This window comes from Rhinolophus ferrumequinum, chromosome 7 (genome assembly GCF_004115265.2).
Source record: "Rhinolophus ferrumequinum isolate MPI-CBG mRhiFer1 chromosome 7, mRhiFer1_v1.p, whole genome shotgun sequence".
Classification (NCBI taxonomy): Eukaryota; Metazoa; Chordata; class Mammalia; order Chiroptera; family Rhinolophidae; genus Rhinolophus; species Rhinolophus ferrumequinum.
Genome location: NC_046290.1, coordinates 3,226,869 through 3,247,411, shown reverse-complemented (window position 1 = coordinate 3,247,411; position 20,543 = coordinate 3,226,869). Strand labels below are relative to the sequence as shown.

The window sequence follows — 20,543 nt, the reverse complement described above, 5'->3', positions numbered from 1 at the left end:
ATTAGGTAGAAGGAGGATTTTGTACTTATGGGGATGACTAAGCTTTTCTGGCAAGAGATTCCAGAAGCATAAAATAAATGCTTGGGAAAAGGCCAAGAGGATACGAGAAAGAGAAGGAAAAGTGGAAAGAAAATGATCAAAGAAAGAGGCAAACATTAGAGGTGATGATCGCAGATGTAGAAATGAATATTAGAGTGGCAGTTAGGTGATGAGCAATGACAGATGGCCGTGTAAAATGCACCGGGGAGCTGACTTGGCACTTGGCTGTCTCGCACGACTTTACACTGCAGGTGCGGAAACATTAGAGAAGCTCTGCAGAACAGAGGCAACGCCTGCACCAATCAGAGCATCCTGGCCCCGGCTGTTCTTAGCCCTATGGGCATGCAGTGGTAGGGGTAGGGACCTGAGTGTCACCATCTCTCTCAGTTCCCTTGGGGTGGGGGGCGTAAGCCATGGTCAGTCTACCAGAGGTGATGCAAGATATAATAGACACGTGGCATCATGGGAGCGTGACACACATTTAGGGGCACTCTGTTCACTGAGGTAGGACTTAAAAAATATTTTAAAAATACTGTCATCACAACTATTTTTTAAAACACGTTTTGGTGACCCAAGATTTTGTCTTCTGTTTTCTAGATGTCACTTAGGTGAAATGGAGTTTAGACCTCTCATCACTCTTCCATAATTGCCATAGCTGCCAACCTGGGACACACATTTGATGTGAGATGACATTCAAAAGGGTTGTTCTGTATTTCTGTTTCTTAGATAAAATAAACTCAGTATGTGGACATTAATAATCCTAAAAATGAGTATTTCTATAGAACCATCTCTAATCACACATATAATGGTGACAAACAGATGTGATGCCTACAATGTCTCAGCATCCTCTTCCAGATTTCTGGTAACTAAAGACATCAGTATATCAAAACATGTTACCGGCTTACAGAGAGGGTTACATTGTTTATCCTCTGATATAGTCTCTGAAGATCTAAAAATGGCTTTCATTGGAGCACAGTAAAACTGAAGGCATTATCACAGATAAAATATTTCTATGTATGAGACATAATTCTGTAACAAAAAGTAGACTGTAAAGCATACACACACACACATGCCCACGCACATCCCATAAGGTGTAACTATACACGTGGCCTCAAAAAGAGGGAAGTTCGTACCATGTTGAGAATTGTCAGAACGTAGGTGGTGATGTTTTCATGGCCGTGGTTTTGCATCATCTTTTTGTCGACCACCACCAATGTCTCCACGTTCAGTTCTTCATTCCTATGAGACTTCAGAAGAGAGCGCTTGTGCCGTGAGCAAGACTTGTACTCGTCAGGTAGGATGAAAAGGTCTTCCTTGGGCACCTTGGGCATGTCTACAGAGAGGTGTCGGGAGAGCAAATTCATGCACATTCATCACACAAAACCAGGGGTGGAACTTATTCTATTGAAATTGGATTTTCAAAATGAATGATCATGAATGAACCAGGTAACCCTGAAAACTTTGTGATGCAAAACTTGTGTTAAAGTGAAAACAGAATTTTAAATTAGTCCATATAGTCTGAATGTCATGGAACCCATTGCTATGTCTACCTTTGTAAAATTCTGTCCTGATCTAAAACAAGAGAGGTCATTTGGCTCTGAAGAGCTAGCATCCAAAAGCAAAATGTTCAGACTCAGCATAAGGACTTGTAGAACAGGCTCTGAAAAAGAGTGATTGACAAAGCGATGGAACTGACACAAGAAAGAGTGCTATCTTTCACTGCTTTCTTATCTGAAGACTTTTAATGAACTGACAGTTTTTAAAGTTGACTCTCAGGTCTGCACATGTGACTGGTTTGTCTGCAGTGTTTCAGATGGGTTTTCCCAACTGCTTCTTCACTGCAGACCTGATTTTCCTAGAAAGCACCATGAGTATTTACCTAATTTACTTAGAAAGCAAAATGCACTCTGTCCTCCTGAAGTTAGCCATTTAATAATAGTTTTGGCATATATAGTCAACAAGTTAACACTATGCTAAAAACAAATCAGTTTAGTGATGCCTCCGAACCTGTGGTTAGAATTGTGGCATGTGCAAGTAGACTTCAAAATACTCACATATTTAGCATTCCATAAATGATTTCAACTCGATTTATGGACCACGCAGCTAGAAGATGTTGCTTTGTTTGACTGGTACCCACGTCTAATACATTTTCTCTCTGTTGCCTAAAATACTTCCAAAAGTAAATGATCCTTTAGGAGGATAATAGTTATACCAGCTAATGTCTACTAAGCTCCAATCATCTGCTGTTAACACTATGGAATTGACATAGATGTGAACTCTACCCTAAGAGCTGTCTACCTGAAATGTATTGTCTCTCCACCAGCCAAGCGATGAGGCCACGGGCACACAGGGGAGGAATGTAACTGGCTCCCGTCCCTCCCTTAGAAGTGTTGGAAATGGGTTTCAGATTTGGCCATGTGGTCCCAAGCCTTCCGTCATCATCTCCACCAGTGGAAACACAAGTGCAGGAGGAAAGTGAACACGATGGGAGAATAGCAGCCTCCCTGATCCCTGTACTGGGACCAGCAGCAGAAGACCCAGGGGTGGGAATCTTACTTGCGAGGGCTCTGACCAGCCCCTCCTAGGAAGTCACCTGCCCCTCAGTATGGTGACTGCAGCATTTCCCCCAAACACGAGTCCCAGCTCAAAATCCCTCAGCAGGGCCAGCAGTCAGAAGCAGCACACTGATTCATGGGCCTGAGGTCCAGGGGAACTACAGATTTTGAGCAAATCAATCTGCGTTTGTTTGCCTTTTGCACAGAGAGATGCCCAGACACACAGAAAGTCTCCCATTTTCATAACCAGAAGTCTTGAAGTGTGAGCCCCACTGACCCAGAAGCCCAGGGGAATCCAAAGGCTCCTGGAGAAATGGGAATATTCACACGCAGATGACGGGTCCCAAGGGTGCCAGGCTTAAGCCTGGAACGCATGTGTGTCAACTCTGCTGGTCACACAACCCCAGCCCCCAGGGGCCCAGGGGCACAGCACTGCCAGGATCCCAGCAGGGAGGGGACAGGAATAGTTGGCAAACCGAAACAGCCCGTAGTGATCACTAATGTCTTCCACTGGCAAGAGGTGTTTTACCACCCTTTCCTTTTCTAGTTTTGTTCTAAAAATAGCTACATTTTTTCTATTTTCCAAATACAAAACTTATTGTACACATTATCAGTCCTTTGCAAATAACTGCCTCTCACCAACCAACCCCACTACAGACATTCTAAAATACCTGTCAAGACAACATTCTTGTACACACGCACACACACACACACACGCACACAGCTGCACACGCAGCCACAGCAAACAGAATGAATTGACTACCTTGCGTGCACAGCTGTGCCTTAGCTGCCAATGGCCTGAATGACTCTGATCACCTCCAGATAAGAATTAAAGCGTCCCATTCGCTTCAGAATGGTCACAACAGCTGGGTTTTCTCAGGGCCTGTGACCACATTTGTTCCAAACCCTGGCCTGTGGGGAGGTGAGATAACCCTGCTCACCTCTCCTGTCTGGATCAGGTTTTCCTCCCGGACACATGAAATGTGTCCTGCACTGATCACACCCAGCCATGACCCTGCTAACAAGCATTCTGGCTCTGACCTTGTCCACGGTTTGCCCCTGACCCTGCCTGGCCCACTCCCCTGCCACTTTCCCCTCTGCCTCTCCCATCAATGTGGCCCCAGGCAGCATCACTGAGAAGTACACCCTGTTCTAATACCCACTCAACCTGCCCTCCCTGACTTTCTCCGACGCCTGGTTACCTCCCTTAGTTCTCCATTCCATCCTTCATGCTGCTTCCCTTAAGATGAAACAGCCCACTGACTAAGTCAATAATTTGGGTTTGAGTTTTTCTATTTGAATGCAGCACAGTCTATTTGCATGTAGCACAGGATTTTAATTTATTGGAGGATATCAGTTCAGATGACACCCAGGTGCTGGCAGTTTAATGGTACCTATTCTTTTCCTTTAGGTGCCACGTGATTAGGAGTCATTCACTCCATCCCACCATATTTACCTGTACACGCACACCTCTATTTTAGGATCCTGGCTATAGCAGCCCAGGAAACCAAAGAGCAGAGAAAGGTGAAGGTGGGCAAAGATGAGCTCCTGGGGGAAGGGTTAATGGGGTGATGCTTGACGGGGAAGCTGGAGGAAATGAGGGACGTTCCAGAACACATGGACTCCTAGTCCTGAATTTGTCAGAGGTTCTTACATTGGAGGGCAGTTGGTGACCACAGGATGGCCACGGGTTTGAAAATTAATCTGGGGAACGTAATTTGGTGGTTACCAGAGGGTAAGGGGGGTGAGGGATGAGGGTGAGGGGGATCAATTGTATGGTGATGGAAGGGGAGCTGACTCTGGGTGGTGAACACACAGTGTGATTTATGGATGATGTGATACAGAATTGCACACCTGAAATCTATGTAATTTTACTAACAATTGTCACCCCAATAAATTAAAAAAAAAAATGTAACCTCCTAAATGTTTGTGACAAAAAAAGAAAAGAGAGACTTCGATAAAGCCTTGGTTGATAAATAGTAGGTAAATTACATCATGCCCAGTCTGTCTTTTGGTGTGGTCGGTCAAGTGTATAAATATGAATAAATTACCTCAGCAGGAAAAGTTTGTGGGTTCTAATCAATCTAGACCTCAAAAATATAGAATTACTGAGGAGACATGCCAGGGTTCTTTTGAAGACATTCTGTATTTCTCAGCTGTGTGTCACTTAATCTGCCCAGGAAACAGCTCTAAAAAAAAAAAAAAAAAAAGCACCAAAAAACCCAGAAACATTTCCCATTATCTATCCATCTACCATGGAGACAGGTTTTGCACTGAACACACAGATAATGGGCTCACTTTAAGCTTAGCAAGTACCGTCAGTAAATGTCACCTCAGGGACAGACACACTTTGAAGGAAATTCAGAATGTTCCACTGACTTATGGAAATGTCAGAAGGATTAAATACAGAAAGAGAATCGCCCTTACATACATTTCTTGCGTCTTCCACAGAAATGCTGCTTTGGTGGGTGCCTGAGGTGAGAGCCGCCGGGTAGGGGTTGATTCTCATGGTAGAAGAGGTGGCGTTTTTCCAGCTCCCGATGCCTCTGGACCATCGTTCCCTGGAGCCCCCTCTGAGACCGCGGTTCTGCAGACCGCTTGTACAGGATGTGGGAGGCAGGCCCACCCCCAGCAGAGGCGTTGAGTGTCCCTGCTAGGTGTGGAGGAAGTGGCTTTAAGAAGTAATCTGCTTCTTGTGTTCTTATCATGCCTGACTGGAGAAACAGGGAGGAAGAAGGAAAACACAATTGTATTTCCAACTGGAGACATGGCCAGCTCTCCAAGCATTACTTTCTTATTTTATTTTTTTCTATTTTTATGTTGTAAAGATTTTTATTAAACATAGTTAGCATACAATATTCTATTAGTTTCAGGTGTACATAAGAGTTATTCAGCATTTATACACCTAAAGAAGTGATTTTTTATTGTTTGTTTACAAGCATGCTGAGCTCTCCTGTGAGAGCACGTGTTCAAGGGTTCACACACCTGGGCTGAATTTATGAGAGGGAAGGACCTGTTTCTGTGCTCTTTCCATTCACACCCTTGCAGTACTGTGAGTCGGGTGTTCCACGACTTGACTCCAGCAACAGAGAGAGATCACACAACATACTAACCTCGGTTAATTTAAACCCAATAATGGACAAACCACACATATGCAAACCTAGATATCAGGACAGCTGTGTGTTTACAAACAAGTAAAGTAAAAAGATGAAATCACAGTTCTAACAGAGTAATTTGCAAAACTCTTTACACTTGAATATAATACATATATATTTCTACAAAAGTATAATTTAACAAAATTAATCCATAAGCATAAAATAATTTCTTAGGAATCAGGTAGGTCTTTCTAAGCAAAATATGAAGAGGAAAGAACTGACATTATGAAAACATAAGAAATGTCTATACAGTATAACAAACAAGTAATGTAGTATAAAAACACTAAAAATGTCTTAAAGAAAATAAAACTGAGAGACTACTTTGTGCCTTTTAGAGTGATAAATACTTTTAAAGCTTGACAGTAACAATTGTTGAAGAACATGGGAACAAACAGGCCATGTGACATTCTGGAAAGTATGAACTGGGGCCAGGCACAGGAAGCAGGTCCCATAGCTACCGACATTGAAAATGTACAACTAAATTCTAAGAATTTAACTTTTAGAATTCCTCTTGTAGGCACTTCTCCAACATTGATAAATATGTATGAATGTATAATATGTTGCAGCATTGTGAGCAGTAGCACAAAAGTACAAATGAAACCAAAAAAATAGTAAAAACGAGAAATAATTTAAATGTTTACCAATTAATTCAAGGTAATTTTTTAAAAGTACATTTATATATTTGGAGAATACATACCATTGAAAAAAGATGAGATAATTCTGTACTGATAATAATCGTGATTAAACATTTTTTGCTTGAGTTCCTGAGACTGTGGCCAATATATTCTATATAATACCTAAGTTATCACAGCGATTCTATGCTGGGAGGGTAACTATTATCCTCTCGTTCACAAGGAAGTAGACAGGTAGAGTGATTAACATTTTCAAGGTCAATCATAAGGTCACCTGACTAGGAAATTGTCATACGGGGCGGCCTGAGGGATCTCTGGTCCCGCTCCCCACATAAGAACGCAGGACATGGTGAGGCCAAAAAGGAACACCCACGGAGCCATAGGTAGGGGAGTCATACCACTATAGTCTCACTGGAGGCTGGGTTCACACGACGTGCGACCCGCTGTCCACTTTGCAGCCAACTGACCGACTCTCCTCCACTCTCCTCCACTCTCCTTCAGTCTCCTCCTCTCTCCTCCTCTCTCCTCAACTTCCCTCCGTAGCCGCGGTAGTTATATTAGTGGCCAATGGCTCAATGGTTACAGCTGACGGCCAACCAGCCACAGCTGATGGCCATCTACTACCTGAGCCAGCACCTTTCCACATGAGGCCGAGAGCCTGGAAACTGCTTTCTGGGGCTCTGTCCCCACAGAAATATAGAGTAAAGATTTGAACAAAATCAGGATAAATTCGGAACCTGTAAGTTTAAGGTTTACACTGGAGGGTTTCCAAAGGGTATTAAATGTTTTAAAAGTATACAATAAAGTATATAGCGTGGTCCCAATTGTGCTCATTTTTAAAAGCATGCATCTACACGTAGGGACTTTTCCTGGAAGGGCTGATGAGAACTTGTTGATGGTGCTTATCTCAGGGAGAGGAAGTGGAGTAGGAGGGCTCCAAGAGGGGAATTCCACTTTCATTTTTATATCTTTCTGTACTATTCAAGTTTTCAAATTCTGTGCGCCCTTACTTAGAAAGAAAAAGTCAGTGGCATTTCTGCATCATGGAATTACAGATGAATTGTTAAAATCCTTACAGATGTGACTAAATGTTGCCCTCCTTTCAGAATACAATGAATCACTCCTAAAGAAATGTCAAGGCATCATGTAGAATTCTCCAATACTCAACTACTGGAATTACAATTGTGCTGATATTTACCAAGTTATTTTGACAGTTTAGTACATGGAGCCAGACACTTACTAGGGGCTCAGAGACGCTGACGCTCAGGTGCCTGTTCCAAATGCGCCTCTGATTTTGGAGCCCCTGTCTGATTCTCATTGGGGTCTATGCTTAGGGTACTTCATTGCCACTGAATGAAGTTCCAAGTCAAGCTGGGTTGTCTGCCTGAGTGAGTGCTTGTACAGGGTACAATGGCAGGCATGGAGAAGCACTTCTTAGACCTTGGGAAAGGGGCAAATACAAGTCTTGGGAACACAAGGGTTGGGGTGGGTGATATAAAACAAGGGAGACCAGGCTTATCGTACGTTTAGAGATTAAGCACTGGCCCCAGTGTTCCTGCTGGTGGAGTAGAGATAAACTTGGTAATTTATTAATGAAGCCATCAGCTCCATAGGGGGCAGACCTCCTGGGGCCCAAATGCCACCTCCCAGTGGAGTGAAATACTTGGGACGCATGCTGTGGATCACGGCGGGGGAGGCAGCCATTCACACCCGCTCCACACCAGTGACTGTGGAATCTTTCTGACAGTCTAGAATTCTACCAACTAAACTAGAATGTGATGCTTTAATGTCTGCAGTTCTATCAAGGAAGAGCCACATGTAATTAAATAACAGCTAAAGCCAGTTGGGTTTCATCCTTTTGGCATTTCAACTAACCCAGGGGTAGCACGACCCATCACCAATACGTTCAACCTTGTGCAATCACATGAAGCAAAGAGGTTTTCCACACCATTGAAAGCAGTTTAAGTATTAAATGGAAAAAAACTCATTTTTGCTTAAAAAACAAAACAAAAACTTAACTGATATATAAACAATTTGTTGCTTAGAATCCCATCAGCAACCCTTGGTTCTCTAGAGTGGATGTTATGCAGCATCTCTTGTGCAAGCCCAAGAGAGGGGGTCAGGTGAGACAGACACCCAGCACTTACCATCCAATTCTATATTATCATTTGTGTGACCTTGGGGGATTTACTCAGCCTCTCTGTGCTGTTTTGTCACCTAGACAGTGGACAAAAGGATAGCTACTTGCCATGAATTTGTAGCACTTAATAATATATTTTAAACACATGACCTACAGCAAACATGCAAAGGAGCTATGCTGAATTAATGAAACAATGAGTGTAAAATATCATACCTCACCCAGATAATTCCGAGGACTTGGGGGGGATTTTTCATTGTACAGTAGGAGATCCCGCTGAACACTAATGTCCGTGTACACCAACACCACAATCACCCCAAACACATCTTTGCTTCTGGCCTGATGCCTTACTTTTTACACTCTTTCTGGCTTCCTCACCTAAAACACTTTTTCTGTGACAGCTGCTCCAGCCTCAAAACCATCCCTGCTTTACCCTGGTTTCAAGGCTACATTCTGGGTGGCCGACGCTGAGAGGACCAGATCCTCAGGCAAGAGTGACTAGTTGCAGCTGGTGAGTTTTCATTAACATAGTCAGTCATTGTACTTGTTTCCTGTATAATTTAGTATGAGTTACAATATTCTATATTTAAACCACCCCCGATGTCATTAAATACACAGAACGTAATAACTAGTAAGACATATTTGGGTATTCCTTGATAACCAACAGAACACGAAAAATACAAAAAGGTTACTCCATTATCTTGCTGTATTAGTTTGAGAGTTTATTTAAAAGATTAGGGTAATCATGGAAGATTAATGTTTTCTTCTTATCAAAGTTTTTCTTTGCTGAATCAAGAATATTTATTTGGAAACTCATAAAATCCCGAGTGTACAGCTGCCCACAGTTACCACTGGGATGTCAGCTGGGTGGATTATTAACCAAGCTGCAGAAAAGCAAATATCCTCCAGGCTTTGCAAGGAGGTCTCCTGGGCACTGCATCTCTCACGGCCAATTCTGTAAATCATTTGACATTGGGAAGCCCACCAAACACTGATGTAACATTTATAAGGAAGGAAAGAATGTGTGCCATGTTGGTGCTGAGAAAATGCTGTTTTTTGAGCAATGTAAGTAAAAGACAATGTTGAATATTGAAAGCAGGATGTTTTCTGTATTATATGTGTTGTTATTCAAAATTGGAAAGTTGGTAGATTTCTATTAATGTATATTTATTTATAGAAGCTGTCCATAAAAGTTGCACGAATCAAAAAATAAATGGAAACTAGGAAGAAATGCATGAATGTGCAACCACTGAGCCTGTTTCTCCTGCAGTATAAGAGATCCCCACTGAACTGGTACCAAGCTTGTCTCAGATAACACCACGAGCTCTTTGCAAGACAGCTGGCTATCACTTAACACAGTGAAAACACGATCAGGCTCATTAGTAGGAAGAGGCATTTACATTTCCTTTTCATTTCATTTTCACTCTCCTCCTTGGTCTTTTCTCCAAAAGCGTGATTTGTGCTGGGAATAGTCTACTCATTCTTCTTAGTGATGTCTCAGAAATACAAGGCAGTTTCAACATTCACTGAACTTTTATAATCTGCTTGTTATTTCCTTATAACCTCAAGGTCACATATGAATCTGGTCCAAGGCCAGTGTATCGCTCGCCAAGTGTCCAGGATCTCAGTAAGTCTGGCTGCATGTTTATTTGTGATGCTTCGAAATTCAAAACTCAGCCCAAATCTTCTAAGAAACGAAACAGCCCCAAAGGTCACCTCTTTGTCCGGGAGGTCTTACATCTGGTTCCTGTCCCCCCTGAACCTAGCTCAGGCATGGGGTGTCCTCTACCCTCTTGGCTTCAAGGACAATTGGGGATGGTGTGCTGATCACAGGAATCACCCCTCATCCCAAACTAATATCCGTCAAGGCTTTGGAATCCAGTCATTTGCTCAGCTCTAAACTTGGTCACTTTCTATTGCTCATCTACAGTTTCAAAAGGCTACCATTTGACATTTGACACTTGGGATAAGGTTTCTGGTTACAGTTAAATGCCATAAATCTTGTCGTTATGGCAGCAGCTGAGTGTCCCTGATGTTTTACCGATCCTGCTTTGGGGACATTTACGGCAGGAGGAAGCAGATGCGTAACTTGAGAGTATCACAATTAAGTGATACACTAGCGTTTTCCCTACCTGTTACAAATGATTACTGACAGTGAATACATTCAGAAACATTCTGGAATCTTCATATTTCTTGTCTGCTGTTAGAAGCAGTGGTTCTTCTGTCTCAAAATGTCATAGCTCAGCATAATAATCTCAAGATCCACCCATTTTGTCGCAAATGGCACTATTTTATCTTTTCTTATGGCAGAGTAGTATTCCATTGTGTATATGTACCACATCTTCCTTATCCAATCATCTATCAAAGGACACTTTGGTTGTTTCCATGTATTATGCTAAGCAAAATAAGTCACACAGAAAAAGTCGAGAACCATATGATTTCACTGATATGTGGGATATAAAACTGAAAGCAACAAAGGAACAAGACAAACAAATAAACAAAAACTCAGAGACACAGACAACAATTTAGTGGTTACCAGAAAGTAGGTGGGATGGGGGTGGTCGAGGAGGGTAAATGGAATCAAATATATGGTGACTGAAGAACGGACTCTGGGCAGTGAACCCACAATGTGATATAGAGATGACATATTACAGAATTGTACACTTGAAACCCATGTAATTTTACTAACCACTGTCATCTCAATACATTTTAATTTTAAAAAATGTCATAGCTGAAGCTTCAAGTGTACAACACTGTGAATGCCCAGCTTTTATACCACTTGTCTTTAAAATCTGAAGAGCTCTCATATTTTTGGTTGTTATACCAATTTAGTTCACTTGAACTTTAAATCATCAGTATATCTTGCCTCACTCTATGAGCTCATCCTAATGGTGACATAACTTAAGAATGGAGCTTAGATAAAAATGGTATTTGTGACTGACTCCCAGTATCATGCCTGACTGGAGAATGAACCTAGAGTGAAAGGTGACCCTCTGTAGCAGGTAAAGCCTTCTCACCCACGCTCTCATTTCTTGAGCACAGCAGGATCCAGGAGCACTGCTCTCTCAGCCCTCCTCGTTCCTGTTCAGGGATGGAATGACTTATCTGTGAGTTGGAAATCAAAACTGGACAAGCATAGTACAGCCCTTCAGTCTCAGGGATAGCATCCCCAGTTGGAAGCTCCTCTACTCAATGGATCTTGATTGTAGGATAAGCTTGGCTGCCAGGTGAGCAGCACAGGTGAGCAGCTGTCAGACATGGGCTTCTGCCAGGGATGTAGCACCTCCTGCAACTCAATGTATAGGTCTAAATTGAGGTCCAGTTTTAGAAAAGTCACTCACATGCACAAATATTCCACTTTCTTCAAACATATTTTTATCAGTAATGAAAAAGAGAAATATAGGTCTACCATCTGAGTTACACTTTCTGTTCACATTTTACAATTTATTCAGAATATATGAGGTATAGAAAAGGAAAAGGGAAAGAAAAAAGGAAAAAGGGAGCTATGTATTGGAGTACCTCAAAACCCAGCGTTCTTTATTGGCTCTCAGGTGACTTACGAATTAACATTTACTATGTATAATACACACACACACACACATACACACACACACACACACGGTATGATAAAAAAATATGGTGAATATTTAAATTAAAAAGAAATATTACTGTAAAAGACACATTGCCATTAATCCCCCTCAAAATACTCCCCTCCCCCTCACTTCAAACACACTTATCCATCGTTCTTGCCACTTTCTGAAGCAGTTCTGGAAGTCCTCTTTCGTGACTTTCTTTACTTCTTCCACCATCATGGCAATGCTCTGTGTCACACATCACTTCTGGTATGGCAATTTCTGTCACATAAAAACATTATGGTGTGTCCTCATTCACCTTATTCACCAGATTTGGAACAGTGTGACTTCTGACTCTTCCCTAAAGTCAAAATGATTCAGGACATCGAGGCAGCCATGACAGCGCAACTAAAGACACTCATGAAACAGGACTTCCAGAACTGCTTCAGAAAGTGGCAAGAATGATGGGATAAGTGTGTTTGAAGTGAAAGGGAGTACCCTGAGGGGGGTGGGATTAATGGCAATATGTCTCTTACTGTAATAATTTTTTTAATGAAAACATTCACCATATTTCTCTCTCCCTCTCGCTCTCTCTCCATATCTATCTATATCTATATATATATATATATATATATACACATATATATAGATATATATAGTATTAAAAATAAAGAAAATAAACAATCTAAACATTAACTCAAAACATTTTTTAAAATGCAATGAATGACCACATAGAAACCAGAAAGAAAGTGTTAAAAATAAATTCAGAATAACTGAATCAGTAAACAGTAAAACAATGTGATTATTAAACCAAAGTAGTCTAGTAAATCCAAGATCTGGTGTTTAGACCAAAATGGGCACAGCTCATAGAAATGCAAAAAGTAAAGAACACAGATAATATAATGGGACATGGCAAATATTATATATATGTATGTATGTATATTTATATAGTTACTTTTTCTTGGGTACCATCTACGTGGCAGGTAATGTGCTAGGTGATTTGCTGTCTTTATTACTCCTATCCTAATAACAAACATGAAGTGAGAATTAGCATTCCCATTTAAAAGAAAAAAATATTAAATGCAGAAATTTGTCCAACTTTGTAGAGCTAGCTAGATGGAGCATCTAAGATGAAAATCCAGTCGAATGACTACAATATACAGGCCTTTCCCAGCACCCCCTGTTGCCTCTCTACTACTGTCATTGTTATTCTCCTGTGGCCTTGCATCACTGAAGAATAACACCAATCATGGTGGTAGTTGAGAATAAACTTGAATTAGTTGCAGATGTGTAGTGCAAACTCCAGCACAACCACTAAAATGAAGTTAAAAAAAAAAAAGATTTATAACTGATGTTCTAAAAAAGGACAGAATGTCAAATTATCTAAAATGTTCAATTAAAAGCACGCATGGCAGAAAAACAGAGAAAGGCAAAAATAGGAACAAAGAACAAAGGCAGCAAATACAAAACAGTAATATGGTGGATATTAATTGAACTACATCAATAATCACTTTGAGTGTCAGTGGTCTAAATGTACCAATTAAAAGACAAAGTAGACGAAAAACAAGACCCAACCATATGTCGTCTACAAGAAACTCACTTTAAATATAAAGACACATATACAAGTATATTAAAAGTAAATGGATAGACAAATACAGGATGGTAACTCTAATCACAAGAAAGCAAGAGTAGCTATTTTTTTTATTTTATTTTTTTATTTTTTAATTTATTGGGGTGACAATTGTTAGTAAAATTACATAGATTTCAGGTGTGCAATTCTGTATCACATCATCCATAAATCACACTGTGTGTTCACCACCCAGAGTCAGCTCCCCTTCCATCACCATACATTTGATCCCCCTCACCCTCATCCCCCACCCCCCAACCCCCTTACCCTCTGGTAACCACCAAATTACGTTCCCCAGATTAATTTTCAAACCCGTGGCCATCCTGTGGTCACCGACTGCCCTCCAATCCCCTCACCCTCCCCCCCACCCCCCACCCCTCCCACCCATCTAGCAACCCTCATTTTTTCCTCGTTGTCTCCAAAACTGTTTCTGATTAGTTCATTCACTTATTCTTTTCTTTAGAACCCGCAAATAAGTGAGATCATATGGTACTTATCTTTCTCTGTCTGACTTATTTCACTTAACATAATGTTCTCTAGATCCATCCATGTTGTTGCAAATGGTAAGATTTCTTTCTTCTTTATGGCTGCATAATACTCCATTGTATAAATGTACCACAGTTTCTTAATCCAGTTATCTACCGATGGGCATTTTGGTTGTTTCCATGTCTTAGCTATTGTGTATAGTGCTGCAATAAACATAGGAGTGCATAAAGATTTTTGAATTGAAGTTTTGGATTTCTCCGGATAGATACCTAGGAGTGGAATTACTGGATCATAGGGTAGTTCCATTTTCAGATTTTTGAGATACCTCCATACTGTTTTCCATAGTGGCTGCACCAATCTGCAATCCCACCAACAGTGCACAAGCGTTCCCTTTTCTCCACATCCGCGCCAGCACTTGTTGTTTGTTGATTTATTGATGATAGCCATTTTGACTGGGGTGAGGTGGTATCTCATTGTGGTTTTTATTTGCTATTTTAATTTCAGACAGAGCAGCCTCAAAGTAAGGAAAGTCATCAGGGATAAATTAAAGAGAGTACATGATGATAAAGGGGACAACTCTCCAAGAAGATATAAAAATATTAACATGTATGCCCTCACAACAGAGCATCGAACTAGTGTCACGAAAACTGATAGACCTGCAAGGAGAAATAAATGAATCCAATATCATAGGTGAGGACTTCAATTCTCCTATCTCAGAAATGGACAGACCCAAAAGGCAGAAAAATCAGTAAGGGCAGAGTTGAGCTTAACTGTACCATCCATCAACTGGACATAATTGACATCTATATAGACTACTTCACTTAACAACAGAGAAACAGACATTGTTCTCATGCTCACATGGAATGTTCATCAAGATATCCCACCTTCCAGTCCATAAAACACACCTCAACAATTTTTAAAAGAATAGAAATCATACACTATCTGCTCTCACACCACAATAAAATTAAACTAGAAATCAACAAAAAGATAACTGGAAAATCCCTGAATATGTGGAGATTAAACAACATACTTCTGAATAACACATGAGTCAAAGAAGAAATCTCAAGAGAAATTTAAAAATGTTTTGAACAAAATTAAAATGAAAACACACTTATTAAAATTTGTGGAATGCAATGAAAATAGCACTTAGAGAGGACTTTATAGTATTGAATGCCTGTATTAGAAAAAAATAAAAATCTAAAATCAATAATTTAAGTCCCCACCTTTGGAAACTAGAAAAAGAAGATCAAATTAAATTCAAGTAAGCAGAAGAAAAGAATAAGAATTAGCGCAGATGATTTTTTGTTCTTTTTTTTTTTTTTAACACCATTTGGATTTTGATGGGGATTGCATTACATCTGTACATTGCTTTGGATGATACAGCCATTTTAACTATGTTGATTATTCCAATCCATGAACACAGAATGTCTTTCCATTTCTTTTCGTCTTCTTCAATTTCTTTTAAAAATATCTTGTAGTGTTCAGTGTATAGGTCTTTCACATCCTTGGTTAAGTATATTCCTAGATATTTTATTTTTTTGTTGCAGTTGCAAAATGAATTGTGTTTTTTTTTTGCTTCTTTTTTCTAAGATTTTATTGTTATTATATAGGAATGCAATGAATTTTTGTATGTTGATTTTGTAGCTGGCAACTTTACTGTATTTGTTTGATGGATCTTGAGATTATCATGCTAAGAAAAATAAGTCAGACAGAAAAAATCAAGACCCATATAAGTTCACTGATATATGGGATATAAAACTGGAAGCAACAAAGGAACAAGACAAATAAATAAACAAAAACTCATAAACACAGACAATAGTTTAGAGGTTACCAGAGGGTAAGAAGGGAGAAGGGCTGGTAGATGAGGGAAATAGGATCAAATATATGGTGATGAAAAGAGAACTGACTCTGGGTAGCGAACACATAATGTGATGTACAGATGATGTATTACAGAATTATACACCTGAACCCTATGCAACTTTACTAACCATTGTCACCCCAATAAACTTAAAGAAAAAAGACGTTTACATGAAAAACAATAGCACAGAAATCAATGAAATTGTAAACAGGAAATCAAAAGAGAAAACCAAAAGCTGGTTCTTTAAAAAATGGTGAGATGTGCTCATGCTGCATTTAGAGATATTTGAAGTCCTGAATCCTTTCCTTATTAAAAATAAAGAAAATAAACAATCTAAACATTAAGTCAAAACATTTTTTAAAATGCAGTGAATGACCACCTAGAAACCAGAAAGAAAGTGTTAAAAATAAATTCAGAATAAATGAATCAGTAAACAGTAAAACAATGTGATTATTAAACCAAAGCAGTCTAGTAAATCCAAGATCTGGTGTTTAGACCAAAACGGGCACAGCTCATAAAAATGCAAAAAGTGAAGCACACAGATAATATAATGGGACATGGCAAATATTTATAATGGGAAACCAAACTTCTCTTGGAGATTAAACGTCATTGCCATATTATTCTTATTTTCCATGTGAATTTGTTGTTCTAGCTTTTGTGCTTTTGAAACTTATAACATGTTTCAGGCCAATCTATTGCAAGGATTTAAGCTTCTGTTAGAGGAAACCTTCTACACATGTGCTGTACAATACGACAGCCTCTGAATTTTAATTAAAATTGAAGAAAATTAAATGTTCAGTCCTCCAATTGTATAAATGTCATTATGCATGGTTATTCAAATCAAGTTCAAATAAATTAAAATCAAATAAAGCTAAAACTTTAGGCTTTCAATTGCTCAAAAGCCACATGTGACCACTGGCTGCCATACTGGACAGTACAAACATTCTATCATGGCACAATGTTTTATTTACTGATCTAGAACAACTAGTCATTGACAAATCTTTGGGAACTTACCTCTTAAGACTAGTTTGCTACATAAATGAGAGGCTGCTATAGTATTTCTCTATAATAAATAGTACATATCACACAGTTAGGAACAATGATGTAATCACATCCACTAACATATTTATAAAATTGTCCCCGCTGATTATTCAGAACATATTATCTTAGATTAATTGCTTAGATTTATTTTGGTTGACACAAGAATGTTTGAACTAACAACAACAGAAACTTAAATTCTCAGATCCTGTGTCTATATATTCCCAAACCACAAAGAGAAATATTTAAGCAAACAGTAACCTAGCCAAGTCACTGGATATATTTCTGCTACCTCATGTAATCCAAATTACATGGATTGTACATTGTAATGGATTGTTTTACTGAATTGTGTAACATTTAGACATTCATTTTATTCCATATGGTAGAAATTCATAGTCCTTCTCATCCAAGGAGTGTGTATTTAAGTTTGTTCACTCTCATCCAAGGAGTGTGTATTTAAGTTTGTTTACTCTAATTCATTAATTAACAACTATTCATCAATTGCCTATTAAAAGCCAGGCACTCTTCTAGGCAATAAAGATAAAAAAAAATGAATAAAATAGACAAATATAGCTGTGCTCTTGAAGGTTAAACTCCATCATGGGTAGGGAAGTGGGGGACAGATAATAAATTTGCCACCCTCCCCTCTTCTTAAATCATAAAAAGTTAAAAGGCAATGTGTCAGTTCTTCCCAACTTGATCTATAGATTCAGTGTATTCCTAATCAAAATTTCAGTAAATTATTTTGTGGATATCAGCATATTGATTCTAAAATCTATATGGAGAGGCAAACAATGCAGAACAGCCAACTCAGTACTGAAAGAGAAGAACAAAGTTTTAGGATTGACACTTCTGAGCTTCAAGACTTAATATAAAACTATAGTAATCAAAACAGTGTGGTCCTAGATAAAGAACAGAAAAATAAGTCAGTGGAACAGAATAGAAAGCCCAGAACTAGATGCACACAAATATAATTAACTGATCTTGGGCAATACAGTGGAGAAAAGATAGTATTTCCAACAAATGGTGCTGGAACAACTGGATATCTGCATGCAAAAAAGAAATTAATCTAGACACACACTTTGCATTCTTCACAAAAATTAACTCAAAATAGATCAAAGACCTAAATATAAAATCCCAAGCTACAAAACTCCTCAAAGATAACATAGGAAAATATCTAGATGACCTTGGGTTTGACAATGACTTTAATTTTTTTATTAAAGTATAGTTGACATACACTATTATATTAGTTTCAGATGTACTACCTAGTGATTTCGCACTTAAATACCTCACAATGTACTCATCATGGTAAGTCTATTAACCATCTGTCACCATACAAAATTGTGACAACATTGACTACCTCGCCAGTGCTGTGCATTATACCACTGACTCATTAGATACAATACCAAAGGCACAATCCATGAAACACATATTTTAAAATTTCTGCTCTATGAAAGACACCGTCAAGAGAACCTAAAGACAAACCATTGACTGGGACACAATGTTTGCAAAAGTAAGATCAGATAACGGACTGTTACACAAAATACACAAAGAACTCTTAAAACTCAACAATAGGAAAACAAATAATTCAATTTGAAAAAATGGGCCAAAGACCTTAATAGACACCTGACTAAAGAAGATATACGGAAGTCAAATAGACCCATGAAAAGATGCTCCACATCATGTAATCAAGGAAATGCAAAATAAGCAAACGAGATACTCCTACACATGTACTGGAATGGCCAGACTCGTCAGTCAAACACTCGACATCAAACACTGCCTGGGTGTGGAACCACAGGAACTCTTGTTATTCCTGGGGGAATCCAAAATGGGGCAGCCAGTATGGAAGACAGTTTGGTGGTTTCTTACAAAGACTAAACAAACTATAGAAATGATCCCTGAAAGTACAGAATTATTGGGGTTAACACTTTAAATGTCTAATCACTACGTTATTTTGTACACCTGAAATTAATTTAAAAATTAAAAAAACTAAACAAACTCTTACTATGAGATCCAGAAATTGCAGTCCTTCGTACTTGCTCAAAGGAGCTGAAAACTTTGTATCTACACCAAAAACCTGCACATGGATATTTAAAGCAGCTTTATAATTGCTAGGACTTGGAGGCAACTGAGATGTCCTTCAGTAGGTGAGGATAAATAAACTGTGGTCCATGCAGCCAATGGAATGTTATTCAACAGAAAAGAGAGAGAGAGAGAGAGAGAGAGAGAGAGAGAGAGAGAGAGAGAGAGAGAGAGAGAGAGAGATATGAAGATATAAAGATATGGAGGAATTTTAAATGAGCATTACTCTGTGAAAGAAACCAATCTGAAAAGGCTACATCCTGTATGATTTCAACTCTATGACATTCTGTAAAAGGCAAAAATGTAGAGACAGTAAAAAGTAACCAACAGTGGTTACTAGGGATTAGTGGGGAGGGAGAGATGAACGGATGGAGCACAGAGGATTTTTAGGGCAGTGAAACTATTCTGTTTGATACCATAATGATGGATACATGTCATTATACTTTTGTCCAAACCCATAGAATGTATAACACCAAGAGTGAACCACAACGTCATCTATGGACTCTGGGTAATTATGATGTCAATGTCGGTTCATCAATTGTAACACATGTACCACTCTGGTGGGGAAGCTGAAAATGGGGGCGGCGGTGCATGTGTGGGAGCGGGAGGTGTATGGGAAATCTCTGTATCTTCCTCTTAATTTTGCTGTGAAACTAAAACTGATCTACCTAAAAATAAAGGTCATTAAAAAAAAAAAAGAAGAAAGAAAAGAAATCAGGATGAAAAAGGACATAAGGAGTGCAGAGAAAGGGGGTTTCAATTTTAGCAAGGGTAGCCAGGCAGACCTCCTTGAGAAGGTGGCCTTCCAGCAAAGTGCTAAATGACATGAGGAACTGGCCCCGAGGATACCGGAGGGAAGGCCCAACATGACAGCAGCTAAGGTTGTGTTATCTGCAGAATACCCACGTGTGGGAGACACACCAAGTATTTATTATTATTATTATCATTACGATGATTATTCAGTAGGGCTTTGTTCAGACTGGATAAACTCTCTTGGAAATTCTCTTCTGGCCCGTCAGATAAAGGGGACACGTGAAGCTTCTGGGCTTGTCCCTGCAGCCTGCCTCCATCACGTCCCACAGATGGTTACACTTACCATCTGCTAATTCTAGTCTTGCCATCCTTCCAATTTTTTCTCTACTTTTTTTTTGGGAAAAAGGAAGCATAAAAGAGGTCAGTTCCTGCTGACAAGCTTGCAGTCCACCACTTCAGTATCCAGACACCCAGGAACCTCACCTTCTGGCCTGTGTTGGTTTCCCCCCAGCCCCCAGCTGTATACCTGCCACCCCACCTGGGGCTCAGGACACATCCGCTGTGCCAGTCACTGCCCCCACTCCAGCAACACCCAGGCTTCCTCCAGCC

The 20,543-nt window shown here is 39.6% G+C and overlaps 1 protein-coding gene across 1 annotated transcript in view; it reads right to left on the bottom strand.

Annotated features, from left to right (window-relative positions):
- The window catches only part of ADAMTS16 (ADAM metallopeptidase with thrombospondin type 1 motif 16), a 132,506-nt gene that overhangs the window by 84,568 nt on the left and 27,395 nt on the right, over nucleotides 1–20,543 (bottom strand). The window contains exons 4-5 of the mRNA XM_033110716.1: nucleotides 5,026–5,308; nucleotides 1,173–1,372 (exon numbers count right to left, since the gene is read on the bottom strand). Coding sequence (XP_032966607.1) covers nucleotides 1,173–1,372; nucleotides 5,026–5,308 — 483 coding nt within the window. The remainder of the gene's footprint in view (nucleotides 1–1,172; nucleotides 1,373–5,025; nucleotides 5,309–20,543) is intronic.